The sequence below is a fragment of the Polypterus senegalus genome, chromosome 10, assembly GCF_016835505.1.
Source record: "Polypterus senegalus isolate Bchr_013 chromosome 10, ASM1683550v1, whole genome shotgun sequence".
Classification (NCBI taxonomy): domain Eukaryota; kingdom Metazoa; phylum Chordata; class Cladistia; order Polypteriformes; family Polypteridae; genus Polypterus; species Polypterus senegalus.
This window is the reverse complement of record NC_053163.1, coordinates 144,819,258-144,839,982: the sequence shown is the minus strand read 5'-3', so window position 1 is coordinate 144,839,982 and position 20,725 is coordinate 144,819,258. Positions and strand designations below refer to the sequence as shown.

Below are 20,725 nucleotides of genomic sequence, written 5' to 3'. Positions count from 1 at the left end.
AAGTCTCCGTCTCGATCCACTGGACTAATTCCTTTCATAATTTTAAACACTTCATTCATGTCTTCTCTTAATCTCCATTAGCTTCAACTGAAAAGGCTCAGCTCTTTTAATCTTTCCTCATAACTCATCTCCTATATCCATGGACTCAGCCCTCTCGCTCTTCTCTGGAACTTTTTCTTGTGCTGTTATGTCATTTTTGTAGCCCGGAGACCCAAACTGCACACAGGACTCCAGATGAGGCCTCACCAGTGTGTTATAAAGCTTGAGCAGAACCTCCTGTGACTTGTACTCCACACATCAAGGCGCTATATAACCTGACAGCCTGTTAGCCTTCTTAATGAATTCTGAACAGTGTGTGGCAGTCGATAGCTTGGAGTCCACCACGACTCCTAAGTCCTTCTCATAAGATGTACTCTCGATTTTCTGACCGCCCATTGTGTATTCACACCTCATATTTTTATTTCCTATGTATAATACTGTACATTTACTGACATTAAATTTCATCAATCACAAATCTGCCCAAGCCTGATGATTCAATGGATTCTCGATTATCTGCCAATCCATCGAGCTTGGGATCATCTGAAAGCTTAACCAGCTTGTTATTTATTTTCCTATCCAAGTCACTTATATTTATTAAAAACAGCAGCGGCCCCTGCACTGCCCCCCTGCTGGTCACCACTCTTAACATCACCCAGTTCTGATTTGGTTCCTCACTCCATCACCCTCTGCTTCCTGTGTCTGAGCCAATTCTGCACACCACACCCTGAACTCCCACCTCTCTTCTAGTATGATGCCCAACTATCATATGGGACCTTATCAAATGCTTTCTAAAAGTCAAGATAAATAATATCGTATGCTCCACTTTGATGGCACATCTCTAATAAAGTGTGCTGCACAAAATGGAGGAGCCACAAACACTACCATTTGAAAAGCATTTGCAATCTTCAAAGCCATCTATCTTCATACAGAAACACCTTCTATGCACCTTCAATTACAGATGAATTTATCCTTTTACCTTGAGAGAGCTGAATTCAACATGTAATTTCCTTTATTGGTCTGATAGGTGTCGTTATACCAGCATGGACACTAACTGCTTGCTTTTTTACGACCTCTTCAAATAGCCTGTTGACAAAAAAAAAAAAAGAGAAGAAGTAACTGCTAAGATGTAATTAGTAACAGACCAGGACATGCACACGTCTTTGGACAAGGAAACTAAAAACAGGTTTCTGAAAATACCTGTGATTTGCTGTGAAAACGAGACGGCTAAACTGTTATTGTAGCCGGACACAAATGCACTGAACACTAAAGCACTCTTGTGCAATCTAAACCAACACCTTAAAACAGAGAACAAATCTGAGACGAGAAAGCTATGAATCACAATCTATCATGCCAGACCCAAAACGATTAAACTGCACTTGTTCACAGGTTAAATTCATAATCTCAGAACAAAGGGCTACTGTTGCGACTCTGGAATTCATAAGCGAGGCTTCATGATGTGAATCGCGATGTCTTTTGGGAGGTGGACCTCGGCAATCAGGCCAGACTTCTGGGCAACCTGCGCTGTGGGTCAGTCGTCTATTCCGACATACCCAGCGTCTCACTTCAGCTAGTCTACAATTTGCTTGCGATGTGTGGATGTCTTTAGTTGTAGGGGTGGGCTTCAGTGTAGACCAGAGCTGACAACCAACGAATGCTCATCTGGAAGTGCAACACATAAATGCAGCGACGAGGAATAAGGACCTCACAAACAGAAGAGAAGCTTGTCTGTCTGATATCTCATGTTTTATGTACCATGACAGAATGGAAAAAAGGAAAAAGGGTAGAGACTGCGGCTGAACTCGCCGAGCCTGTTGACCCTTTATACTGCACCGGCTCTATCATGCAGGCACAAAATGTGACACGCCCTTCGATTATTAGGCGTGTAGCTTGACATTAGTCAAAGGATGAGAGTGGCAACTGCAGCTGCCAAGCTAGACATATTCTATGGGTAGAAATCGTGTAATGCAACATCAGCTTAAGACACGGAAATCACCCGAATGTTATGTCATGCACGTGGACAAAATTGTTGGTACCCTTCAGTCAATGAAAGAAAAACTCAAAATGGTCACAGAAATAACTTTAATCTGACAAAAGTATTAATAAATAAAAATTCTATGAAATTTAACTAATAAAAGTCAGACATTGATTTTCAACCATGCTTCAACAGAATTATTTAAAAAAATAAACTCATGAAACAGGCCTGGACAAAAATGATGGTACTCCTAGAAAAGACTGAAAATAATGTGACCAAAGGGACATGTTAATCCAAGGTGTGTCCACTAATTAGCATCACAGGTGTCTACAATCTTGTAATCAGTCAGTGGACCTATATATAGGGCTCCAGGTAGTCACTGTGTTGTTTGGTGACATGGTGTGTACCACACTCAACATGGACCAGAGGAAGCGAAGGAAAGAGTTGTCTCAGGAGATTAGAAAGAAAATTATAGACAAGCATGTCAAAGGTAAAGGCTATAAGACCATCTCGAAGCAGCTTGATGTTCCTGTGACTACAGTTCCACATATTATTCAGAAATTTAAGATCCATGGGACTGTAGCCAACCTCCCTGGACGTGGCCGCAGGAGGAAAATTGATGACAAATCAAAGAGACGGATAATACGAATGGTAACAAAAGAGCCCAGAAAAACTTCTAAAGAGATCCAAGGTGAACTTCAAGCTCAAGGAACATCAGTGTCAGATCGCACCATCCGTCGTTGTTTGAGCCAAAGTGGACTTCATGGGAGACGACCAAGGAGGACACCATTGTTGAAAACAAATCATAAAAAGCCAGACTGGAATTTGCCAAACTACATGTGGACAAGCCACAAAGATTCTGGGAGAATGTCCTATGGACAGATGAGACAAAAATTGAACTTTTTGCCAAGGCACATCAGCTCTATGTTCACAGACGGAAAAATGAAGCATATCAAGAAAAGAACACTGTCCCTTCTGTGAAACATGGAGGAGGCTCTGTTATGTTCTGGGGCTGCTTTGCTGCATCTGGCACAGGGTGTCTTGAATCTGTGCAGGGTACAATGAAATCTCAAGACTATCAAGGGATTCTAGAGAGAAATGTGCTGGCCAGTGTCAGAAAGCTTGGTCTCAGTCGCAGGTCATGGGTCTTGCAACAGGACAATGACCCAAAACACACAGCTAAAAACACCCAAGAATGGCTAAGAGGAAAACATTGGACTATTCTAAAGTGGCCTTCTATGAGCCCTGACCTCAATCCTATTGAGCATCTTTGGAAAGAGCTGAAACATGCCGTCTGGAAAAGGCACCCTTCAAACCTGAGACAACTGGAGCAGTTTGCTCATGAGGAGTGGGCCAAAATACCTGCTGAGAAGTGCAGAAGTCTCATTGACAGTTACAGGAATCGTTTGATTGCAGTGATTGCCTCAAAAGGTTGTGCAACAAAATATTAAGTTAGGGGTACCATCATTTTTGTCCAGGCCTGTTTCATGAGTTTATTTCTGTTGAAGCATGGTTGAAAATCAATGTCTGACTTTCATTGGTTAAATTTCATAGAATTTTTATTTATTATTACTTTTGTCAGATTAAAGTTATTTCTGTGACCATTTTGAGTTTTTCTTTCATTGACTGAAGGGTACCAACAATTTTGTCCACGTGTGTTCTAACTCGTCTTTTCTGATCCTTACTCCCTTGTTGTTTTCAGTAATGATGAAAAAAAAAATTAAATCTTACATTTTTATAGAGATAGCAAAGTTGCTGACACAGTGGGCTTCTATGGGGACTACTGTTGAACAAACAATATCGGCACATCATATATAATGTGTTTTGAGGCAACAAACATGATATGTTGACTGAAACCGAGTTGTTCCTGCCGTTTTATTTCTGTTACAAGGATAAAACTAAACTATTCAACTAACGTCATGTTGCAGCCCAGTGCCTATTAATGTATCAATTACCCATTTACACAATTGGATTAGGTGCTGCAAAAACCTCCACAACTAATGAATAAATGGTTTATAAAAATACACAAATGATTGCAATTGTTTAAAACATCTACAATTCATGAATAACTGATTTGAAAACATGCAAAGTGTCAAAGCTGGCAAAAATTCTTGCAGTGTTACAAGCAAGCCGGAATATTAAATATCCAGATTTACAGGCTGTACAAGTCATGAGACACACACATGCATATTGTAACTAATATTTATAGATATTTGTCCCTAATCAGCTAGACATACAGTAAGTGAATGCAGTGTCAACATGAGTAAGGTGCTAACAAACGATACAAAAATGCCTTACTAACCATTTGTTAAATCATTAGGTTTAAAAGTACATTACGTAATGTATGAATTATCATCGAATAGCGTTTATAGCTATTTGAATGAACATGAACTAATCTTTTAAACATTGCTTCTTAATGCTTTATTAATGAAAGTTATTATAAAGTGCTACCAGGAATGCAGACCATAATTTTCTCCTTTAAATTAAAATGGACAGTGCTTGAGTTTGGACGGCGTGCTTGTTTGAAATGTAGCAGCTTACCACCTTTAACTGGAAAAATACAAAATACAAATGAATTTGAAACTGTTGCTTAGTAAACAATAGGCTTTTTTTTTTTATTTTAAAAAAAGATTTGTACCGTGTTTATTATTTGTTGCTGTGTATCATTTAGCAGAAGCTTTGGTAAGAAACCAGCACTACATAATTAAAATGGCAATCCATATTTCAGAATTGCACCTCAAGAGTTACAAATGTTTAGTTGATACGCTGCAGAAAAAAAACATACCTGTATAAACAGAGTAAATGTATATTTTAACAGCAAAAAGCCAAAGTGCAATTCATTTAAATTTATTACACACTATAAGTGCATGTATACAGGGTGGTCCAGATCTAATTATGCAATTTTCATTACGCTATAACTTATTCAGTTTATTACATAGAAACTCACCCAAAAAATCCCGGACCATCGAGAAGTGTGCGAACTGACGAGATGAAGAATCGTCTTCTCTCCGAACTGGAATCGTCCCCGCATAAATCAAAGTCATCGAGACGATCTGGATCGGCATCATTAGATCTGGACCACCCTGTATTTAGTTTTAAGCTGCAACGAATTGCCAGTATCAAGTCATTTATTGTGTGAGAACATATACATATTTTTTTTTGTTAGACAAATGGTGAAGACTACAGCTTTTGATGAAGCCTTCTTTCAGATTGGTACATTACAGAAGAAATTAAACACTATTACAACTTGCAGTTATGAGAAACATTTTCTTGTATTATGGATACATATTTTTGTACATAATTTATTAGTTAAATTATATATTTTAAGTAATTTTTGTTTACTGTAGCATTTTATCGTCACTGAACAATACTTTTGTTAATAAAAAATGAAGAACAGTTAACACCTGCGGTCTATAGTTTACTTATAAAAACACACTTTAACTTGGCTTTTATGCGTCTGGTTATGCAGAAGATTAGTGTAAGTTTTTTAAAGGGATAAAGAAAAAAAATTGGTATCCGAATCAGCCGATCAAGTAACATGAAATCTGCCTTAAAAACCTGATCGGAGCATCCCTACCAAAATGTGACATTTCTGCCTATGATGAAATTAACAGACAAAAATTAAAAATGCTTTAACTTTCAAAACAGTTAACTTAAACCTAATATGTTCCCAAGTGTTAAGTCATGCATACATTTTCCTTTTTTTTTTTATTATTATTATTTTTTTTTTTTTTTTAGCTGGAAGTACCCCGTTGCCTCACTCTTCTCCCAGGACAAATCCATGCCCTTCAAGATGTGGTGTTACAAGAGACAAAACGTCAGAACATGCTAAAACAGACATTCAAACCACCCGATACAGAAATGGAGAACAACTATGTGGATGTGCTCAACATTATGCCAAAGTGAGTTGACAACAGTGGCAATTTAAATGAAGCACATTCAGAACCACCTTACATTTGATTAATATGAAGCTTGTATAAAAGGACCAGCAGGTCAGGTCAGGGAGCAATACAGCGCGTTACTGTACCCACCACACAACAAAACAGCTAGAGGTCCTGGTTGGCAACCCCCAGGCAGACACCCGGTCCAGTCCCACCCTCCAGAAATGACCATCTATTTGCTGCGGCCAGGTGTTATAAGGGCATCCCCTTGGCCTGGCCAAGCCACTCGGGCACTCTACAATCGCGCCACATGGCTGCAGTGCCGTAACTGACGCCCCCTTCACAATGCAGGTCATGTGTCTCATTCGGGACTCCATGAGCAACCATCTGACACAAAGTCAAACCAGAGGTACCCAAGGATTCTCTGAACAGACACACGGTACTGAAGGAGTCCAGTCTTCGTCTTAAGTCACTGGATAGCGTCCATGTCTCACAATCATATAGCAAGACAGAAAGCACTAGGACTCTAAAGACTTGGACCTTCATCATTTTGCATAGATGTCGGGAGCGCCACACACTCCTGTCCAGTGACCTCATGGCCCCACCATGCTCTCCCAATCTGTCTACTGATTTGACAGGAACAGTCACCAGAGACATGAATGTCACGAATTAATAATAAAAAAAAGAAAGAAAGAAGCTGCCATAACCACATGACTACAGCAGGCATGTGATCACCCACAGGGACCCTCTAGACTTTTAGTACACACAGAGTTTTGGAAACACAAGTCTATTAAAGTCACCTCTGATTTGACAGGTGCTTCTACCAAGTGTCCCGTACAGAGGCGGAGAACCTGCTGCGTAGACATTCTCAATTTGGTAATCTGCTCCTTCGACCAAGCAATGACGGAATTTCCAAAGCCATCACCACATGCCTAGAGCACCAAGGGTAAGGAAGCATTAAAAAAAAAAAAACAGGCACTAGGGGGTGCTGTGAGCTAAAGTGAAATGTCAAAATGACTCTTACCAGACCGGTTCTGCTAGTAGACAAGCTCTTACCTCAGATATGCTACAATGTGAACATTTCTGCTCCCCCCATTTTAGGGCCACAAAAATGATGCACTATCTGGTCAAACCATCAGACGATGGCTTCATCCTTGATGTGATCCCACCGGTAAGATCACGTTCTTGACGTGTAAATCATCCACCTTTTCCAAGAATGCTTGTGACTTATTTGTAGCTTTGTATCCAACCTGTTCCACACAGATTGTCCGCAAGTCCCTACAGGACATCATTGATGCCTTTATTGAGAAGACAGAAAACACAACATTACCTCTGATCTTGGACCAAAGCTACGAGGACACAATCAGTATGTTGAAACTTTCACTATTCTCAAACGTAACATTTACAGAGAAGTTTACCTTCCCATCTGCAGCTATCCCCTTGGAGAGGGTCCTCAGCCCTAGCAGGACCCTTAATGCTTACTGTACCGTACATTCCTTCTTGGCAGGTTTTTTCAAGGCAGAAGAGGAAAGCGGTGAACATGTTTTGCAGAAAGCTACAGGGAGTTCTGTGCCCTTGGGTAATTACTGCATTTCTTCTTTTTACTCTTCTGGAATTGAGCTTCCAACTATTCCACAGAGCTGTTGATTCCTTTAGTTCATATTTCATCCCAACACTGCTCGCCAGTCCTACATCAACTTAATTATTCCAACTTTAGGCTGTTTTTTGAGGTGATAAGGGGGTACAACTTGATGTAACTAATTGGATGAAAGAAACTCTTTGACGTAGAGCAGGGGTGCCCACACTTTTTCGGCTTGCAAGCTACTTTTAAAATACCAGGTCAAAATGATCTACCTACGTTAAAATGTTTATATATATATATATATATATATATATATATATATATATATATATATATATATATACACACACACACACACACACTCATATACTTTATATATAAAATATATGTTGGCATACCTTGCCTTATGGCACAATAACAATTCAATACATTTACGGTCACTACGGTATTTGGACTTAATAATCATATAGGAAAAGACTGACTTGCGTAAATAAATGCAGCTGAATAATGCAGTCAAGGAGGTAGCACATTTCCTCACGGTTGGGTACTTTTCCTCTGTGAGTAAGTTCCAAAACTGTCCAGGAGCCCCAGACTTCAGCTGAATGTCATCCTGTAGTGTCAAAAGAGTTTTAGATGAAACAGTGACTGAGTCACCCTCAACATGTTCCCTAAATGGATAGCACTTACATGTAGCGATTGGCTCAAGTAACGCCGAGTCTTGAAACCGTCTGTCAAAGTCTGACGATTTTCAATCTGCTCTGTGTAGCGGATGCTGTCAAGCTGCGCACAGGCCTTCCATTGCGTCTCCAGCTCTGACGCGAGGTTTTCGATGTTCCCCAAATCAAGACGCTGCAGCTTTGAGGACAGATGTTGCATTTTTCGTTTGAAAGCATTAACTGAGCTAATCATATTGACCGTGGTTTTGTCTTTTCCTTGCAGCTGTAAATTAAGCTCATTTAACATGTTGGTCAGATCGGTAAAAAATGGCAAGTCTAGCAGGCATTGATCGTCATTAAGGTGCTTGTATTCTGCATGTTTAATGACAAGGAGAAGCTCCTTTATCTCAGGCCAGGGGTCTCAAAATCTTCCCCTAGCCATCTGCCTCAACGAAGACATCTTTTATCATCTCTCCATCTTGGAAGGACTTCTTATGCTTAACGATCGAGTGACTCACCTGGAACGATGCTTCGGTGTGTCTGCCTTTGCTTCTGAATTCAGCCCAGTGAAAAATGACGGCTCTCCGATTAACTGCGATTTTACTTCCCTCACCTTTTTCTTTCTCAGATTGCTTTTCAGAAGGAAGTCAGTTTCGTAGTTTTTATGAACAGTTCGAAAGTGCCTTTCCACTTTTTCCTTCTTTGGAATATCAATGATAGATTGACAGATCAGACAAACGCACTTCGATTGTGAGGAAAAAATTCCTCTTCCAATTCCACATGTTCAGCCCACCCCTACCAATTTTTTTTTCATACCCCTTCTTTAGTCGATATAAACTGGAAGGCTAACTAGATCACTTAGATAGTCGGAGTTTTACAGTAACTCACACATTTGATTGTGCGTGCGGGATGATCAGCGTGTTAGAAGAAAAGAGATCTCAGACTGGCCGCCCTGTATGTCAATCAAGTGGCAAATGCCATAGGGAGGATACGAGAGACTAACATCTAAAAAAAATTTTTTGAATGCAACCCGATCTACCTGCACTACCTTTCCGATCTACCGGTCGATCTCGATCGATGATGTAGAGGGACAGAATGAGAGGTGGGTATGATAGAGAAAGAGGCCCCCATAAAAACAGAGAAATGAAACACCCCATTCTGTTTGGTCCACATATCCCATACCAAGTAGGTTCCCCACTTTCCTTCTAAACAGTCTGAATTCTTTCAGTGTGCAGGTTCAGAATGTCACTGGAAACATACAGTACCTTTGTAATTATGGACTCGAAAGCATCACACAGTTTCTGTGGATTTTTATGTACATATTTGGGCCGCGAGTTTCTCATTCCACCTCACCCCACAGGTGTTCTACTGGGTCGAGATCAGGGGATTGTGTGGGCCTTTGGGCTAAACTGAAGTCACAAATCAACATGAGATGATGCCTGTTTTATGATATGGCATATTACTGATCTGAAAGGGGCAAGACAGTAGCCATAAAAGGATAGAAATGGTCAGTGACGATGCCTAGGTACACATTGGCGTTCAGATGACACTGAGGTGGTACTTAAGAGGCCTAATGTGTTCCAAGAAAACATTCTCCACTCATAAGCCAGTATCAGTTATAAAAGTCATTAAGAGTTTCCATGAATTCATGCGGTTTAATAGTAGCAGTGGTACTAGTTAATGCTAAATCCTGTGGCTACCATCTACATTGTTGACTCATCAGATGAGGTGACATTTTTACAATCTTCGGTTATGTGGTTTTGGGATCATGTACATCCCTGACATAGCGTGACGGACAGGAGTACCACCTTGCATGGTTTTTATTAAAGGTCCGAAACACTGTGTGTTCAGAAATACCCTCGTGAACATGCTTGTCATAAAATGCTGCTATTTGAGTGAGTGTGGTGGCTCGGAGGCTAAGGATCTGTGCTGGTATCTGGAAGGTTGGGGAAATGTACAGTAGCTGACCCTGCTCACTGACCCCAAGGGGAATGAGATGACTACATTTTGTTGTACCTATATAATGACAATAAAGTTGAATCATTTCTACTAATTTGAATAATTATGGTCATTCCTGTTTGACCTACAAAATTCACCCATTGAAGTGACACAAACTGAATGGTTTATTTACTGATTGCACCATTTTCTGTAAACTTGAGTGCAATACAAAAAACACAATCCAGGAGATCAGCTTAGCTCACCAGTCTTAGCCTTTCTGATGTCTGTCCAAACAACATTGAAACCTCCTGAGCAGGTTCTTATGTTAAATATTGTGAGTGCAGCGCCCCACGATTGGCTGTTTGTGTTGATAAATCCATATGTCGGCCTTTCAGTGTGTATAACTCTGTTCACGTACTGGGGTGGCCATGGCAATGAAGTGGTCAGCGCTAATGTCCTCCAGCTCTACTCTGACCAAGATTTGGTTCCCAGCCTGTTTTTTTGTATCCATTATCTGTGCGATGTTTCGTTTTTCTCTTTATCTATATTAGGATAACTGGTGGCTCTAATTTGGCTCAATGTGTGCGAGCATGTCCTGCTTAGAGAGGGGTGCCAAACCCAAGGCTGGTTCCTACCTTGTACCAAAAAACTACTAGGACAGACTCTGACTCTACCTTTTAATGCAAATTTGGATTATTTAGGTTCATAAAACAGACAACTAGGGTCTACCTAAAATGTAATGCATCTCTGATTGGTACAGATTGCTTTTAACGCACCTCACATTGATATATATATAAGTAGGGAAATAGGGCTTACTATTCAAGAGCTTGGGAAGAAAGCTGCCTGAGCAGATGGGCAGAGCTGAGTCTCAGTGACCCCAAACTTATTTCTTTGTTGTTACCCACTGCCTCTAATTCAGATTCCCACTAACTATACTACAGCTTCTCCTCAGGACTTTTTCCCACAAGGTTTCATAAAGTGGGAGCAAGAAAGAACTTTGGATGAGGTTATTTGCATTTTCTGTTTGAGATGGCAAATTCTTCCTGTTGGTTGAACATTCAGGTTCACTCTGTACATACTACAGTATTCTAATACCACTTAACAGATATCAACCATGATTATATTTTTCCTTTATTACGATACTTTTCCTAAAAATTGTAAGTAAAAAGAAGGCAAACTATCCAAGTCATTTTGATTTTTTTCACCAGCTATATTTTAGTATAATTGACAGGAAGCTTACTGTGCATAAGTAACCTGTGTTGTAGATAATGCTGTTATTTCTCTGCTAACCACCAGAGGGCATATGAGTTGATATGTGGCTGAGGTTAGTAGGCTCAAGTAGAATTCATCAAACTGTCCTGTAGTTCCTATAAGTGTGAAATCACTCAAGTGGTTGACGGCAGGTGTTGCCACAAATGTCACAGTAAAAACAGCAGCTTCCAGAACTGTGACAAATGTGGACTGCTGATGATCTGTTGGACTTGCATCCTGACAGTGCAAACAGAACTGGGGGCAAAGTACAATATGTTCTGTGGAGAAAAGTTGACCGATTAGGATGGCTAATGCAATACACTTGAAGGTACCACACTGCTCACTGGCAGATGTTCTGCAGAAAGAGTGCACAGTAAGCAGCACACACATGTTGCCACGTTACAGCATTCAGTTCGTGTACGTAGTGATGGGAAGTTCGGATCATTTTACCGACTCGGACCTTTGAGTCTCGTTCAGCAAAATGAACGAATCATTTTTCGAGTCATTTCGTTCAATTCTCTTTCCGGCTCAGACTGCATAGGTTAAGCTTATGGGGCTGTCACGTGATGAACGAACGACTCAAACCCGAAGACTCGAGAGATGAACTAATCAATTCTGTCTCCGGCTCAGACTGAGTTGGTTAAGCTTATGGGGCTGTCACGTGATGAACGAACGACTCGAAAAACCCGAAGACTCGAAACGGGTGAATCAATTCCAATACAGAAACTATAGGAAGTTGCGCAAATGCGCATGCGCGACTGAATGAATCACTCCTACGAGACGACTCGTTCTTCCCGAGTCACATTAAAGATTCGTTCAAAATGAGCGAATCGTTCAAGAACGACCCATCACTAGTACCCAGTCATGGTGGAGCCCAATGGACGGTCCACAGTACTGACCATGTCTTTAATGGAGCTGGAGCTGCTAGACTGTAGAGCTTTAAACGTGCAGCTCCACAACAGCTATGGAAGCAGTGAGGTGGATCATCACCATCAACCTCACATCCATCTCCAGTAAACCTCTCTAACTCTGGCAAGGAGGTTAAGAGAATCTTCTTGAAGATACTTTCATGGACAAAAAAATCCAAGGAGCATGAAAGCCCTCATGAAATCAAATTATTCAAATATGTTGTATGATCGACTATAAACTGGTCCTGTTGTATATCTATGCCAACTTTTATTTTACTGTTTTATTTACTACTTTCAAGCACATTCACATTAAAAAAATGTGTCTGTCTCAACAAAATCCTTACACTATGAATCGACTAAACACTTAACATTTTTTTGCCAATTGGATTCCCTCACTGATTTCTTGTTAATAATTAGTCAGAATATCGCCATAACATCTCTTTTTAATGTATAAATCTTTTCTTAATGTATAGCACTAATTCCACTGAAACAGCTAGTATCGTATTATGAGAAATGCAAAGTCTCATTTGCAGACTAAAGCCAGCTCCCTTGAACTTTCTTTTTTGTGACACAAGTGTCTGCAAAAAAAAAAAAAAAAGATGGTCAGTATGCTTTGGATGAAGTCCATCCATCCATCTTCCAACCCGTTGAATCCGAACACAGGGTCACGGGAGTCTGCTGGAGCAAATCCCAGCCAACACAGGACGCAAGGCAGGGCGCCAACCCACCGCAGGACACACACAAACACACCCACACCCCAAGCACACACTAGGGACAATTTAGAATCGCCAATCCACCTAACCTGCAAGTCTTTGGACTGTGGGAGGAAACCCACACAGACACGGGGAGAACATGCAAACTCCACACAGGGAGGACCCGGGAAGCGAACCCGGGTCTCCAAACTGCGAGGCAGCAGCGCTACCCACTGCACCACCGTGCCGCCCTTGGATGCCAAATTCATCAATCCATTTTCTAAAGTCAGTTTACACATATGATAGGGACATAAGGTAGCAATCCTTTCTGTAGGGGGCACTAGTCTAATGCAGGATGGGCTCTCTCCTAGGCGTATAGGGTTTTATTATCACATGTACAGAGTGCAGTGAAGCTCTAGCTCTCATGTGCTAATCAACAGGCAATACAGCACTGCCTTCTGGCACTATGATCAATGAATAGAACAGTCTTACCTCAATACTTCTGTCTTCTTTCCTTACATAACTATCATACTTAAAAAAAAAAAAATCTTGTCTTCCTTACCTGAAAAATGTCAAAACAATATCAGGGTTAAAGTCTACAATTCGAAACTGGTTTTAAGAATTAGAAGAATGAGAGGGGGAGACAAAATAGTTTTACTGAAATCTAAGAATTTCATGTGCTGAATGCAGTATGCGACAATATCACAGTAGCTTTAAAATTATATTTAAATGAGGCGCCAATAAAGTCTGGTGGTTTTTGTTTGTAATCAAACAAGGCCAAGAACAACAAGAAAACTCGTATTAGGTCAAGTACTCTGAAGAATACTTCATTGGAGTGTAAGAGAAGACTAGAGTTATGCAGTTGTGTGCAAATGAATGGTGGGTAAGAGTGCAGGCTGAGCTCATGTGGTGGATGGTGCAGGTGTTGTTGGAGTTGGGAGTCTACAGTGAGAGCAAGCAAACTCCACACAAACAAGTCACATTAAATGAAATCGACTGTGCTGCAAGAACGTTCAGGCTACGTTCACAATACCACATTCTCATTTGAAAATGGCATTTTTAAAGAAAAAACGATCTCCGTTCACATTGGCACCTTCACAATGTTTATGAAGGTATCTCCAACCACACGAACACAAACAAAACGCATATAGTGCGATGTAGACGATCGCCAACACCAGTGAAATATCCTTGAAGGGATGGTAACACTGCCAGCCATGAGATTTACTGTAATCTGAGAACTGTACCAACTGGTATATTTTTTGTCTTCTGCGCATGTATATAGCACTCAAACTGCACAAAACACAATATATATATATATATGCATACAGGTCAATCAACACAACAAGCACCATGGAAATCACCTCCTCCGTGTGGTAAGTTGGACCAGTCAAGAGAATGAGAGGTTGTAGTGAACAGGGTGCGACCAGGGAAGTGCTATGTGATAAGCACAGACATAGCAGAGTCTCCATTTTTGATAGTTTTCATTCTCAACTGTCCACATTACAACACCAAGCTGACATTTCCAGAAGTATACAGCTCTGGAGAACCTTTATAAAAAAAAAAAAAAGGGGGTTCAAAATTCCGGGGTAGTGTGGACGAAAGGTAAAATTGCGGACCAATGTCAGCGTTTTTAAATGAAAACACAGTAGTGTGGATGAAGCCTCAGTCCTGCACTCGTCCATCCTATCCTTTTAATAGAGCATTCTATGGTGTTGCATCGCCAGAACGTCTACTTGTAAACTTCAACTGAAACATATTTCCTTTGAGGTCTGCTCATCATCATTTTTGTTTTCCTTTTCCAGAAAATAAAGAACCTCTGAAAAACAAGACCCCAGACAAGCCACCTCGCACAAGTAAGCTAATACCCATTGCCCCCTCACATTTGCCTCCCTTCTTCCCTTTTTAACGAGTGTAACAGCATGTCTCAGGAAGGGTAATAATTTTCCAATCTTCTGCCTACAGTTTGAGTGACTGACAATATTTAGTATAGCCAAGACCCATTCCTGCGGACATGCAGACCCCATGTTGTTAATATTTGGTATTAGAAATAAAATGCTTCAACCATATTTGCACGTAAAAACTTTTTACCCATTTATGTTCCTTCTCTAGATCCCAAGGTTAAGCCATTTCCTGCTCTACCTACGAAAAACAATGAAAAGGCACAAACATTACCCCAAATAAAGCCAAAGCCAAATTTGGGTCAACATGGTGGGTTTCAGGTGTGTGTTTGATGTGCATGCTCACAGTGGGTGCATCCAGGGAGAAACTAAAATGTCTTCTCTGGAAATTTTTTCAGACGTTTCTGATGAACTTCGCCTCAGACTACAACTAAGACGGAAGCAAGTTGACTAAGCAGAGAACCAAACACATACGTCTTCCCTGGAATTAAACTGAATGGTGATTTCGCCAGGAGATTAAATGCCTCAAGGCTGACTAAATGAGGCTGGATGTGCAAGTATGGTGAGATACAGGTTGCGGGACTACTACTGTGACTTTAAATTATGCTAACATATCACACTTGATCCTGCATGCGGAGCATACGTTTCGGTATGACGGAAGCACCTTCTTTATGATGGCACCATTACACAAATGGGTCCCCCCCTTCTGCACCCACAGGAAATATGGAACAGTAGAAGCACATTGAAAAACAAGAAGGTTCGATTCATGTCTCAGACGCAGGGTCAACGCTCCTCTGTCTGGATGGTTTAAATACTGGGGCCATGTTAGCTTGCAAGGCATCAAAAGACGGGAGAGGAAACCTGTGCTGTTAACTCTATAACATGTGGGTAACAACCCAGCTTTACATGAAGTGCGGTGTATGATCATCACATACGAACACACTTAGTAATTCTCATGACTGTGCTGGTCAAAGGGTTCTGCTATCCAAAATGGTAATTAAAGATCGGTTTATCACAGAGTCTCAGCCTCCTTTCTTTACTTCTGTTTAAACACACTCAGGCATCGGAACAATGTCAAGACATTTCAAAGGTGAACCAAATAAAGAAAAAAAAAAAACCAAAAAGGCTCGTGTAACATTCAGCATGTTTAGTATCAAAGTGACAACATTTTAAAAGACGAGGAGCTCTCGGCACCCCCACAGCAAACACCCCTTAGAGCTCCTCATGACAGGCCACTTAGTGATCGTATAAAAACAGGGCAATCAGAGCAACTGTGCTTATCTAAATCTATCTGGAATGGTAGCAGTGAAGTAAGGAGATGCAATGGGACACACCGGCTTGGGTGTCTGGAGGTTAACAATCTGCTCTGTTCTGCTATTGTTTTTTTTGTTTTGAAATTAGAGCGCTAGCCACATTTGAACAAAAGCTGGAGCAGCACTGGGCCAAGTGCTGCCACTGTGTCGGATGCAGGTTACATAGAGAATTAAAAACGGCTACTGTTCTTTACAATTTACCAATTGTACATTAAGGTGGCACAATCCACCTAACAGAACCCATTATACAGAAACATACCCTCTCCCCACTTTACAGTTCTAACAGTGGAAGTATGCGGGTGGAGGCACTGCAGAGAGAGGGAATCTGTCACCCAGATACAAGTCCCACCAAGTCGGTCCAAACTGAGTGCCCTCAACCCCTCTGCAATCCACCATCATGGAGTAAGCAGCGATGTTAGTTATGGGCATTGTGCCCATCGGGTTAGTACTTTGGTCAAGGGCCTAAGTGAGGCTGGTGGTGGAGCTACTTGTGCCACTATTACGTTTCTGAAGACACTTGACTGCGCTGGGCACTTGCAAGCCTGTCTGGACGGAGAAGCTGCCATTCCACACCTAGAGGGAAAGACAAAAATGGCAATAATGTAAATTAATTATTTTAAAACTACTTATTCAGATTCTGTCTGTTCTTTTAATCTGCTTATCCAGTACATGGCCGCAGGGACGTGAAACATAACAGAGGAGTCAACCCCAGTCCACTTCAGAGCCTACTTACTGACTCACATCTGGCAAGTCAAGACTTAACCGAGGTCTTCGGGTAGCAGAGGGGGGTCCCCCCTGTAAAACTGGAATGGACTTGGAGAGAACATACAGACACACCGATGGGAAATAAACTGAGAACCATGGTGCTGTACCACCATGTCACACATTTCATTTTTAACAGAGTTATAAAGTAATAAAAGATGAATTACAAAGTATTTAGACCCCTTCACTGTCTGGACACTTTATTGTGTTGTAGATTTAGTTTTAAGTGGATACATTTGCCATTTTTGGCCATCAATTTACACTCAATAACCCATAATGACAAAGAGAAAACAGGTTTACAAAACAAGCTTGCAGATTTATTAAAAACCACAAAGACAGAATCTCTTGTTCTTAGAAGTATTTAGACCTTTTGCTGTGACACTACCATTTTATTTTTTTCTCCAGCCTTTGGGGTTTTTTTTTTGTTTTTTCTGTCCACCCTGGCCATCGGACCTTACTCTTATTCTGTTAATTAATGTTGACTTATGTTTATTTTTTATTGTGTCTTCTATTTTTCTATTCATTTTGTAAAGCACTTTGAGCTACATTTTTTTGTATGAATATGTGCTATATAAATAAATGTTGATTGATTGATTGACTGTGGTCAAATCCATCCCGTTTGCTTTAATTCTCCTTCAGATGTGTCGAGAACGTAACTGTAGTTCTCAGTGAAAACCGAACTGATAGGACATCACTTAGACAGGATAGCAGCTGTGTTTATGAAGACAACAATTTACACTGCACGTCAGGACAAAAAATAAGCCACGTTAGTCCAAGGAACTCTCTGTACGACCTCTGTGGTCAAACTGTGGTGAGGCATAGATCAGGTCAAAGGCATAAAACCATTTCCAAAGCTGTGAATGTTCATAGGAGCACAGTGGCCTCAATAATTATAAAATGAAAGGAATTTTGGGACCACTAGGACTCTAGTTCCTAGAGTTAGCTTGCTGTCTGGGCAAGCTTTAGTAACCAGGCAAAAACTGCCCTGGTCAGGGAGAACGAAGATGAAGAACCCAACAATCACTCAAAAACAGTTTCAGACGTCCTGAGCTGACATGGGAAAACCTTTTGAAGGAAGATCACCCCATCCATCAAGCATTTATGGCCGAGTGTATAACTCCCACTTGGGGTTGGTCAAATGTCATTTAAAGGAGTCTGAGAGTATGGAGAAAAAAAAAGATTCTCTGGTCTAATGAGACAACCATTTAACTCTTTGGGAAGAACTTCAAGCACTGTGTGTCTGGTAATGGCCAGGCACTTCTCATCACCTGCCTAATACCATCCCAGTGGTGACGGAGGGTGATGGAGCATCATGTTGTGGGGTTGCTTCTCAGGGAGACTTGTCAGAATTGAATTAGGGATAAATACAGAGAGGTCCTTGAAGAAAACCTGCTCAAGAAAATACACCACCTCAGACTGGGGCAATGGTTCACCATTCAGCACAACAATGACCCAGAACGTACAGCCAAGACAAGGCTGGAGTGGCTTCAGGACAAATCTCTGAGTGTCCTTGAGTGGCTCAGCCAAAGCCCAGACTTAAAACCCCAGAGAACATCTGTGGAGAGATCTCAAGATGGCAATTTACGGAGGTGTCCCATCCAGTCTAAAGGAGCTGGAGAGGATCTACCAGGAAGAATGGGATATACTGCTCAAATCTAGGTGTGCAAAGCTTGAAACCAAAGGGGCTTCTACAAAGTACCGTATTAAGGGTATGAATATTTATATGAATGAGAGATTTCAGTTTGGGATTTTTAATAAATTTATAAACCTTTCTGAAAACATGCTTTCACTTTGTCATTATGGGTTATGGAGTGTAGATTGATTGTCAAAATGTCAGACAGATCTTCTTAAATATTAAATCTACAACATAATCAAATGTGTAGAAATGAAGGGGTTTCAATACTTTCCCAATCCCGTGAATATTTAAAGTACAACAAAATTTACACCAGAGAACCAAAATGGTCAATATTTTTTTTTATTTTAGGAAATTTCCTGAATTTAACTTTTGTATATAACACATGCTAAAGTGATAATTATTTCACAAATTAAACTCAAAAAATATACTAGGTAATATTTTTGAAGAATGAAAGCCATATATTTGAGAACATGAAGATGGGATGTGGAGGAAGCACAATGATGAAGTGATTAGTGTCCTGGTTTTGAATCCTGCACCCAGTAGTTGTGTGTGTGAGTGCAGCGTTCACGTTCTCTCCCGTCTACTTGAGTTTTTCTCCCACATCCCTCCAAACACAACTGTTATGCTAGGGACAAACTGCTAGCAAAATGAATGTAAAAGGACCAGAAGAAGAGACGTACGAGAACCAAGCCAGAGTCAAAAAAACAGATAGTCAAAGCCAAAACGTTAAAACAAAAATCAAGGCCAACATTCAGAGCGAAAAGATCAAAAATAACAAAAAAAAAAAAAATCTGATAGAATTTAATAGCAAAGCGTCACTTTATCAGCAATCTTGGGTAAGGAAAGGTGGTCACTGCCAACCTTTAAACCCATTATGCCAATGATGCCCAAAACCACGACCTCAGTGACCACATCCCCAGCAACTGGGAGCAGCTTCCTAATAATGGAGCTCAAAAAATGAACACGTCCTATGCCAAAACAAAGCAGCAGTGGAAATGTTACGGAAAATATTTTGCGACTTTAAATAAGCTTTAAATAATCTCGGTTAACCGACAAAGGCGCGATAGACATATGCTCCCCGACAAACCCGCTAACTATGTTTTCGACAAATGCGCACCGACAAAATCGCGAGAGAGGCCAAGAGAGGGGGATGCGTACGTGCGCATTATGTACACATTATGTGCTAGGTTATAACTGTTATAACTGCTGATGGCATGCCGCGAACAAATAACTCAGTCGAGGGTTGGCATAACGCGTCGTATACAAAGCGGAATTACCAGCAGTCAGGCAGCCAGCAAGTCTAAATACGCTCAACTATCAAGACGTCTTGCTGCAATTCTTCCTACATATGCAGGGTGTGATCATAAGGACTATCTAAGTGCCGTGCTGATGGCATGCCGCGTCTCATAATATTGACTTCTAAAATAAATATTATTATATATGCTTTAAACCAGTAATTCATATTTAATGAAACTTTCGCGATTTTGACGCCGCGTTTTAATCGGCACTCATATGTCTATCGCGCAAATGTCGGGTCACATTGAATCTCAAGGCTGACTTTAAATATGGATTCCTCAGGCTTGACAATACCAGATAGGTACTGAATCACCTTTAAAAAAAAGAAAATCCTATAAATATTTAATAACAAGTACAGTACACTCCTTATAGCACGTGTGTTAGAGTAACTAACAATTCTAAAGTCTCCAGTGTAAGTAGGTGAGTGGGCCCAGCAGCAGACTAGGTGCTCTGATGGGGCTTATTTTCTTCTTTGTGCCAATTGCTTTCAAAACAGGCCCTCGACTCCCACAGCCCTGAACTGGATTAAAGGAACACTCCAGCCAAAAATGCTACTTTTGTGCCTGTTACTCAGCTTGACTGATCTTATTTGAGCATGTCTCACTGTTTTTGCACAAGCGGATTTTCTGGAAATATTTTATTTAACAACATTTTAGACAAAAAACACAAGCTTGGCATATTATGAGCATATGACTGGACACCTGAAATTTGGATTATTTAACGTGACTAATCAGAGAATTTGTAATGGGTGTTTTGATATGGTTTGCTTTTGATCAGGTTTGATGAAACCCATCGTAACATGAATTTTGTTATCGCCAGTTTCAATGAATACACGAGCTTCAAAATTTTTCGTCACCATCATTGTAAGACAGTGAGTACTAGATGCAAAAATGATCATTTT

At 40.6% G+C, this 20,725-nt stretch overlaps 2 protein-coding genes across 3 annotated transcripts in view; one reads left to right on the top strand and one right to left on the bottom strand.

The window, feature by feature from the left end:
* LOC120537779 (signal-transducing adaptor protein 1-like) overlaps window positions 1-15,836 on the top strand; it is a 39,352-nt gene extending 23,516 nt beyond the window's left edge. Inside the window, exons 5-12 of one of the 2 annotated variants that reach the window (XM_039766971.1) lie at window positions 5,750-5,913; window positions 6,707-6,838; window positions 6,994-7,063; window positions 7,156-7,258; window positions 7,400-7,471; window positions 14,722-14,772; window positions 15,029-15,127; window positions 15,216-15,836. In XM_039766971.1, coding sequence (XP_039622905.1) covers window positions 5,750-5,913; window positions 6,707-6,838; window positions 6,994-7,063; window positions 7,156-7,258; window positions 7,400-7,471; window positions 14,722-14,772; window positions 15,029-15,127; window positions 15,216-15,271 — 747 coding nt within the window. In that variant the 3' untranslated portion in view covers window positions 15,272-15,836. Of the gene's footprint in view, window positions 1-5,749; window positions 5,914-6,706; window positions 6,839-6,993; window positions 7,064-7,155; window positions 7,259-7,399; window positions 7,472-14,721; window positions 14,773-15,028; window positions 15,139-15,215 lie in introns of both variants that reach the window. The other variant, XM_039766972.1, reaches the window with a different exon arrangement.
* Window positions 15,837-16,209: 373 nt separating this feature from the next.
* Window positions 16,210-20,725, bottom strand: part of fsd1 (fibronectin type III and SPRY domain containing 1) — a 63,641-nt gene continuing 59,125 nt past the window's right edge. Inside the window, exon 13 of the mRNA XM_039766970.1 lies at window positions 16,210-16,703. Within this exon, the coding sequence (XP_039622904.1) occupies window positions 16,593-16,703 (111 nt within the window). The 3' untranslated portion in view covers window positions 16,210-16,592. The remainder of the gene's footprint in view (window positions 16,704-20,725) is intronic.